The 8,647-nt window shown below is 36.6% G+C and overlaps 1 protein-coding gene across 1 annotated transcript; it reads left to right on the plus strand.

The window, feature by feature from the left end:
- Positions 1 to 638: 638 nt before the first annotated feature.
- Positions 639 to 8,442, plus strand: mocos (molybdenum cofactor sulfurase). The gene is made up of 15 exons (XM_079635825.1): positions 639 to 914; positions 1,220 to 1,309; positions 1,431 to 1,497; positions 1,961 to 2,608; positions 2,717 to 2,793; positions 2,873 to 3,072; positions 3,310 to 3,426; positions 4,255 to 4,650; positions 4,750 to 4,912; positions 5,527 to 5,611; positions 5,804 to 5,928; positions 6,773 to 6,869; positions 7,063 to 7,204; positions 7,286 to 7,390; positions 7,511 to 8,442. The coding sequence occupies exons 1-15, from the start codon at positions 785 to 787 to the stop codon at positions 7,625 to 7,627; spliced, it is 2,559 nt and encodes an 852-aa protein (XP_079491951.1). The 5' UTR covers positions 639 to 784; the 3' UTR covers positions 7,628 to 8,442.
- The last annotated feature ends 205 nt before the right edge of the window (positions 8,443 to 8,647 follow it).

Here is an 8,647-nt window from a genome sequence, read left to right on the forward strand (position 1 = left end):
GTATTTAACAAATTCATGTTACAACAGATCCCAAGATTTACCAAGGTAATAATAAAAAACATGCAGAAACCATGGTTTGTAAAAGGGAAATGTAGTTTTTGATAAAAAAACTTAAAAAAAACTAGCATTTTGGAATTTAATGTAATAAAAATTAAAGTCATAGTACTGTTCAAAAGTTTGGGGTAGGTACGATTTATTTATTTTTTTAAATGTTTTTGAAAGAAGTACAAACCAAGTAATTTTGTGAAATGATAACCTTTCTCTTTTAATATATTATAAAATGTAATTTATTCCTGTGATTGTAAAGCAGAATTTTTCTCCAGTCTTCAGTGTCACATGATCCTTCAAAATCATTCAAACATTCTTATTATCAATGGTGAAAACAGTTGTGTTGCCAATTTTTTTTTGTGTGGAAACTGATACATTTTGTTTCAGTATTCCTTGATGAAGTACTAATGAGGTATTTGATATAAGTATTAATTTATTTGAAAAAAAATACTTTCTGACCCCAATATTTTGAACTGTAGTGTATGTAATATATTGTCCAGTTAATTGTAGGTCTGGTGATCAGTATTCTTTGAGTTTACTTCCCTCAGCACGTGAGTCCATCAGACATGCTTCAGAAACGTCATGAGGTTCTAATGAAACCACTCTGTTTGTCCTGCAGAAAAACCAACAGTCACATTGCAGCTGGACTTTGGTCTCGCTTCTATCAATTTGACACAGTGAGTAATACATAAATGCGCGAAAGAGGGAGCTCTTGTGTGTTCCTGACTTTACAGAAATGGAGACTCAGCCTTTGCAGGACTTCCAGGACTTGTGTACCTTTGAGAGTTTTAGGAGTTTCTGGCACTATTACGGTTACGGCGTTGATCAACAAGAGCTGATAGATCGGGAATTTAAACGGATTAAAGGTAATAATAATAATAAAATAAAATAAAAAGTCCTTAAAACCTCCTTCCCCGTTCAGTAACATGTCAATAACTGCATGTGGTGATGTTACCTACTCTCACGGTTTAAAAATGTATATGTCAATGAGGTTTGTGTAGTAAATAACCGATTAAGAGCAGCCCTCTACCAAGTTTGTTTGCCGCACTGTTTACTTCCTCTTTAGTTGTTGTCTTTTGGTTAGAATGCAGCGCCCTCCGTTGGTCTTATTGTGAATTGCACCTAGAGGCTGAGTAGTGGACGCTGAAATGTTCTTCCTTCTCTTTTTAAGGTGTTACATACCTTGATCATGCAGGGACCACGCTATTTCCTGAATCTCAGATTAAAGAATTTTATGATGACATATCTAGGAATGTTTATGGTGAGTTCCTTTACACTGATGAACAATCGTATGCATTATGCACTATGCATTGTTGAATTTACAACTTCATAACATCAAAATAATAATTTGCTGTTGATCGTAACATTCTTTTCTTTCTCAGGCAATCCCCACAGTCATAATCCCAGCAGTAGGCTAACACACGACACTGTGGAAAGTGTCAGATACAGGTAAGACCTTTTGCACCCATTTTTCAACAGTCAGAACAAAGAAGACTATATATTACCATGTATTATTATTATTATTATTATTAAAAACAGATACAAAAGCAATATAATATGATGTAAAAGTGTTTATTTGAGTTTTTCCTTCAAAAAGAACATTAGAGCATAACCCAAAAAGAGAGAAAGAAAAAAAAGTGTGTGTGTGTGTGTGTGTGTGTGTGTGTGTGTGTGTGTGTGTGTGTGTGTGTGTGTGTGTGTGTGTGTGTGTGTGTATGTACATATATATATATATAACCTAATACAAAAAAAAACAAAAAAAAGGATTGGAAACGCATACAGGGGAAATTGGCCTGAATTGAGACAGATTGAGCGTTAGTAATATTTAGTAGTATTATAGCAGCTAATATTTTTATTAAGATCTTGATAACATAATGTATATGTGATAGCTCTTTGTTTTGAACGCCTGCAGGATACTGGAACATTTTAATACGTGTCCTGAAGAGTACTCCGTGATTTTCACTTCAGGATGTACTGCAGCACTGAAATTAGTGGCGGACACTTTCCCCTGGAAGGCCGTGTCAAAAGAAGAGCCTGGAAGCCAGTTCTGCTTCCTCACTGACAACCACACCTCTGTGGTGGGCATCCGCGGTGTGACCGCCCTCCAGGGAGTTGGCACAGTTCCTGTTCTACCTCACCAAGTGGAAGCAAGAGCAAGAAAACCCCAGACTCAGACAAATGGAGAGGAGGAGTGTTCTACACCTCATCTTTTCTGTTATCCTGCCCAGAGTAACTTCTCAGGCAGGAAATATCCCCTCAGCTACGTGAAAGGAGTTCAGTCTCAACAGCTCTATCCAGCATGTGAGCACCGTGGTCGATGGTTTGTTCTCCTCGACGCTGCCTGTTTTGTAGGCTGCTCTCCTCTGGATCTAAGCCAATACCCCGCTGATTTTGTGCCAATATCCTTCTACAAAATGTTTGGCTTCCCGACTGGACTTGGAGCCTTGCTGGTGAGGAATGAGGCTGCCGAGGTCTTGAGAAAAAGTTACTTTGGAGGAGGGACAGCAGCAGCGTATCTTGTAGAAGAGAACTATTTTGTACCAAAGCCAAATGTTAGCAGGTAAGAATAGATATTCGACCTCTAATTGTTGGCAAGCAGCATAGTTGACGCTACTGTAGCTGACAATATTTGTTTAATGTGTAATTCTTTTTTTAATGACTTCATTAGGTTTGAGGATGGCACAATCTCCTTCCTTGACATTATTTCTCTCCATCATGGTTTTGAAACGCTTCAGAAACTTACAGGTTCATAAGTTTATGGTTAACATGTTTAGGATTCTCACTCTGATGACCTACATTAAAAGTGGATGTTTTTGGTTTTCAGGGAGTATGATGAACATTCAGCTTCACACATTTGGTTTGGCTCGCTACACCTATATTATCCTCTCGTGCCTGTGTCATAGCAATGGAAAGCCTGTGGCGCAGATCCACTGTGATAGCGACTTCCAGAATATTGCTGAACAGGGTGCAATTCTCAACTTTAGTCTACTGGACTGTCACGGACAAACAGTAGGGTATTCTCAGGTCAGTCAGGAATTGCCAAATGTTTTTTGGGTTGTGTTACGTTCTCCCCAGATTAACCTGTAAAAAAAGGTATTTTTACTGTATAAACACATACTGCAAACTGTTTTATCTAAATAAAACGGTTTCTAATAAATCTGGATACAAATTGCAAAATCTAAACCATAAGAATTAGAAAAGATTGACTTTGTCTTTGCTTATTGTTTTTTGTGTTTGCTTTTTTTTTTTTTTTTTTGCCAGGTGGACAAAATGGCCAGTCTCTTCAACATTCATATTCGTACAGGCTGTTTCTGCAACACAGGAGCCTGCCAACATTATCTGGCTATCAGCAACCAAAATGTGAAGAGTAATTTACAAGTAAGTGGACGTCTGCCAGTACAAACTTTGATGTTTGCTTGGCAATAAGATCTTACAGACAGACAGAGGGATGGATGGACGAATATAGATAGATGGATGAATGGATGGATGGATGGATGGATGGATGGATGTATGGATGGATGGATGGACGAATATAGATAGATGGATGAATGGATGGATGGATGGGTGGATTTAGGGATGAAGATTGATGGATGGATGGATAGATAGATAGATAGAACATAGATAGATAGATAGATAGATAGATAGATAGATAGATAGATAGATAGATAGATAGATAGATAGATAGATAGATAGATAGATAGATAGATAGAAGAGGACAGAGAGATAGACAGATAGATAGATGGATTGAAGAGGATAGATAGATAGATAGATAGATAGAACATATATAGATAGATAGATAGATAGATAGATAGATAGATAGATAGATAGATAGATGATAGAAGAGGACAGAGAGATAGACAGATAGATAGATGGATTGAAGAGGATAGATAGATAGATAGATAGATAGATAGATAGATAGATAGATAGATAGATAGATAGATAGATAGATAGAACATAGATAGATAGATAGATAGATAGATAGATAGATAGATAGATAGATAGATAGAAGAGGACAGAGAGATAGACAGAGAGATAGATAGATAGATAGATAGATAGATAGATAGATAGATAGATAGATAGATATATAGACGGATTGAAGATGACAGATAGATAGATAGACAGACAGATGGATGGATGGATGGATGGATGGATGGATGATGATAATAAGATGTTTGAAGTAATTGTTAATGAATGGTTCTTTTCAAGGCCGGTCATGTCTGCGGCGACAACATTGATCTGGTTGACGGACATCCCACAGGATCCATCCGTGTGTCTTTTGGATATATGTCCAGTTTTGAGGACTGTCAGAACTTTCTTCGGTTTGTTGTGAATTGTTTTGTGAACAAACCACTCATCCTGGACCAAACGAGAATAACCAGGTTAAAGTCAGCTGCACCGATGGAGTCATCAGCATCTTATCCCCTGCCATCAATAACTAATGGTCAACTCGGACATGAGATTGAGCAAGTTATCACCCCTTCACCTGAGAGAATAACAACACCATCTGAAGGCACTGTGTCAAAAGAAGGAAAGAACAATGGCATTAGCCATACTCTAACCAACCTCTTTATCTACCCTGTCAAATCATGTGCATCATTTGAGGTACAGAAATATGTTGTATATGTTGACAATGAAAAGCAGGTTAATGTAATGCAATCAGTTTTCATGGCAAGTACTCAGTTGTTGTGATTGACCCAACAGGTGACAGAGTGGCCACTGGGACCACAGGGTTTGCTGTATGACCGTTTGTGGATGGTTGTGAATGAGAATGGGGTTTGTCTGAGCCAGAAACGGGAGCCAAAACTGTGTCTCATCCAACCTATCATCTGTCTGGCCTCCAACACACTGCAGCTGCAGGTCTCAGGTCAGACTCTTGCATTCCCCCAGTAGTGTAATACAAAGAACATCACTACAATACCTGCCGGCATCTCATGAGATAATGTGAAATTACACCTTTTCATTTAGTAGACAGTGCAAGTGGCGTGGTACAATGATAATATCAGATGGTACCATGTTATTTCTTTGTATGTGCCAAAAGACACTATAAAACAAACAATGAAAAACATATTTTTTCGGTTTTATTCTGTAATGTGTCTGTCATTTTAAGGTCAAAGTTTAAATTATGGTCACACTTTAAAATAGATGTCTATAACTACAATGCACTTACATAAAAAATATTGTTTTCATGTTGTATTACAAAATTCTGCTATTAAGGTGGAATACGGGAATGTTATGGATAGGTTTAAGGAGAGAGTCAACAGTGTAATTCTAGATGTAATTACAGAAATGACGTACAGCTCTGATTACATGCAGGTATTTCTTAAATATAAGTACAGTATGTACACAATATGTTGCATTGTATCAAATGATTAGTTTAAATGTTACTACATACCCAAATCATTCATAATATATTCTTTAGTAATGTATTTTAATGTGTTCAAATGATAAGCTAAAATAATGCACTCTCTCTCGTCTCAGGCATGGAAGCGGCCGCTGTACCCTTGGAGACCAGTCTAGAGGATTCAGATCTGAGAACATCCCAAAGCAAAGTTTGCGGTGACAGGTATGAAGATAAAACACAAGCCCACCAAAAAATATTATTGAGCCCTATTATTTTATATCATTACGGCATGCTTTTAGACATTTGTTGAGCTTAAAATGTATAAACTGTTTCATATTTGTATAGCTTGTAGCTTAATACTGCAGCTTTTTATGAATATTGTTGTAGCTTAATATGAATCTGTCTTTGGTGTAGGGTTCAGACAGTGGATTGTGGGGAGGAAGTTTCAGCCTGGCTTACTGAGTTTCTGGGAAAACCTTGTCGTCTTATAAGGCAGAGACCGGAATTCCTGCGTGATATGAAATTTGGACGAGGGAAATGTAAAATACAACTTTTGCATTTGGATTTGTTTTTGTTTTCTGGAATGCTACAAAATCCTGAAATCTTTAATAATGTAGTTTAAATTTAATCCTTCAAAGGATTAATATTTATGCCGGCTACACACATGATCAAAGATGAATAGAAAATACATTTAACCCTTAAATAAATACTCTAAAAATATACAACAAATAGAACACAAAAAGCCATTGCACAGATACTGTTGCCCAGTCTATTTTTGCATTAGCCCCATTAGACATGTCTTACCCATGGGGTGGGTGTGAGTCATTATTGCATTAAGCCCAGGTGTGTGTATGTGTACATGTGTATAGGTAAACTAAGTGTTAGTGGTATTGATGAAGGTTAAACTGACAGTGTGTCTGCGCTAGAAAGACTGTTGCTGATCCGCCGTGCAATGCGCACACAACAGCACAGTCGTGCAGTGTGAGAAGAACAGAGATCCGATGACTTTCGTGTAGTAAAAATTGCGTATTGTGTTCCCGGCATTAGATTCAGTATATTATGTCATTCAATTTTAGACCTATTACTTGCGCTTGCATTCAGAATTCGTCATTTTTAAATCATGGAAGTCAGAAAGCAATTTATAGTTGTTTCTTTTACATTTCCTCCGCAAATCAGTTAGATTAATTGGAGACTTTTCTGATTTTTCTTCAGAGATACGAACCTAGAAATGATGTTTCAGAAGAGACTGTCTCAAACTCTGCTCAGATTTTCCAAGCTATTATAACTAATAGTCTATGAAAACTATTATAATATATCTCTGTACTTTGTAGTTACTCTATGTCAACACTTATTTCTCTTTTTTCCTGATGTCTCCCTATCCAGCCTGTTGTCCCACTGCTCTCTCTCTGGTGAACGAGGCACAGTTTCTGCTTATTAACAAAGCCAGTGTGTCTTTTCTACAAGAGCACATTGCCAACAGGTATAGTAATGCCCAATTCACTTACAACAGCTACAAATGACCAATACAGTGTTTTAGTATAACATTTTGGCTAATAGATTACTTTTAAATGGCCAGGTTGTCTGTTTAAATCGTCAGCCAGTAGTACTCTGCATATGTGAAGTAAATGTCTTCATTATTTCAGGATGTTTTTGTTATCTTTGGCATGTTAAAGGCACGATTGTGAGAATGAAGGAACACGGAGCGACATGGAGCAGCTCATTCAGCGGTTCAGGGCGAATCTGGTCATCTCAGGACAGGAGCCGTTTGCAGAGGACGACTGGTCTCACTTGACAGTAGGAGGCACCCAGTTTCAGGTTGGTAAAAATATGTAATGGACACATAATTGGCAAGAAATCAAACAGATGTTCAGGTCTCTTCTTTATGCTTTGTTGAAGGTGATGGGGAGATGTGGCCGTTGTCAGATGATTGGAGTTGATCAAAAATCAGCCACTAGGACCCAGGAACCCCTTAGGTCGCTTTCTGAATGCAGAAGTGGAAAAGTCTGTAAAAACAAAACTTCTCATTCTTATTTTCTGCATTTGATTGCTTTTACAAGAAATGGCATGTCTGATATATGAAAATCACATTACTTCTCTTTTCTCCTCTGCTCTTGTTCTAAGGTGACTTTTGGTGTTTACTTGGCTCACCAATCAGCAAGGAACTCCACTGCTGTCTCCATCTTATCCATAGGGGACCATGTTATTCCACGGATATCAGATTCTACTGAGAAACTTTAACAGTTTTTTGTCATTTTAATTTGATTTTTAAACTGTGATAAGAGCTGCATTTTAATGAAATTTTAATATATTTTATGTGGTGCGTTTGTATTTGTATATATACTATAACATACTTTATACATTTAGCATATTTGAATATAAGAAATAAATCACATTTTTGAGACATGTTCAGCTGCAGCTATAGGAACAAAAAAAAAAATCACTGTTTAAACTATATATATGATTACTAGTTTGAGAAAGTACACATTTCCTTTTACAGAACATGTCCTCAATATAATTATTATGCAATCTCCCTGCAGAGGATGTTGCAATGGTTGCATATTTAGAATAGGCCTGCAATGGATGTGGTCTGTCTAATTGTTTAGTGATTAATTACTTCACATATATGGTGCTTTCTTACTGAAGCAATTTACATGCAAATACATGCAGTGACAATGCAATAGGTTACATGTACAGTTGGAAGTTTAAAGTTGTGAAAGCATGTTTAATCTGAGTTCAATCAGTCTTATACTCTAGGAGAGAATGGCACATAGTCAAAAAACAAACAAACTGGACTCATATTGAGTTCTAAGCCCCTAATAACTGGGTTTATTTACTTCTGTTGCTAAATGATACATTAAGGCCAAAGTCAGGGACTCCATATTCTGTGATCAGTTCAGATGACAAGAGTGACTGTATTGTACTTTTCATCATGAGAAACCAAAAGAGTTTTGTTTTTTATCTTAGGATGGTTGCAAAATAAGTTGTTATTGTAACCTGTACAGATTAGTGACAATAAATGACAATAAATTAATCTAAGACAACAATGAAATAAATGTACTACATTTTCTTAAAAACATTATGCACCCACATTTTTTTTATCATAATATTTGAAGAATCTGTCACTTTTCTTGGTTTTAATTAACCCAAGAGATTTAAGAAATGTCAATTTCAATTAAGAAATGTGAAAAAGTAGGTTGCGAGTTAAGATCATTTTTGCTTATGAATAAAAAAACATTCCAAGCAAAATACAAAAATTAG

Source organism: Phoxinus phoxinus, assembly GCF_949152265.1.
Source record: "Phoxinus phoxinus genome assembly, chromosome: 14".
Classification (NCBI taxonomy): Eukaryota; Metazoa; Chordata; class Actinopteri; order Cypriniformes; family Leuciscidae; genus Phoxinus; species Phoxinus phoxinus.

Bases quoted from the DNA above. Each gene is read 5' to 3' on its own strand.
- mocos (XM_079635825.1), top strand. From the start codon at position 785: ATGGAGACTCAGCCTTTGCAGGACTTCCAGGACTTGTGTACCTTTGAG. The intron at 915-1,219 runs GTAATAATAATA...TCTCTTTTTAAG, and splicing joins GGAATTTAAACGGATTAAAG to GTGTTACATACCTTGATCAT. The intron at 5,612-5,803 runs GTATGAAGATAA...TCTTTGGTGTAG, and splicing joins AGCAAAGTTTGCGGTGACAG to GGTTCAGACAGTGGATTGTG.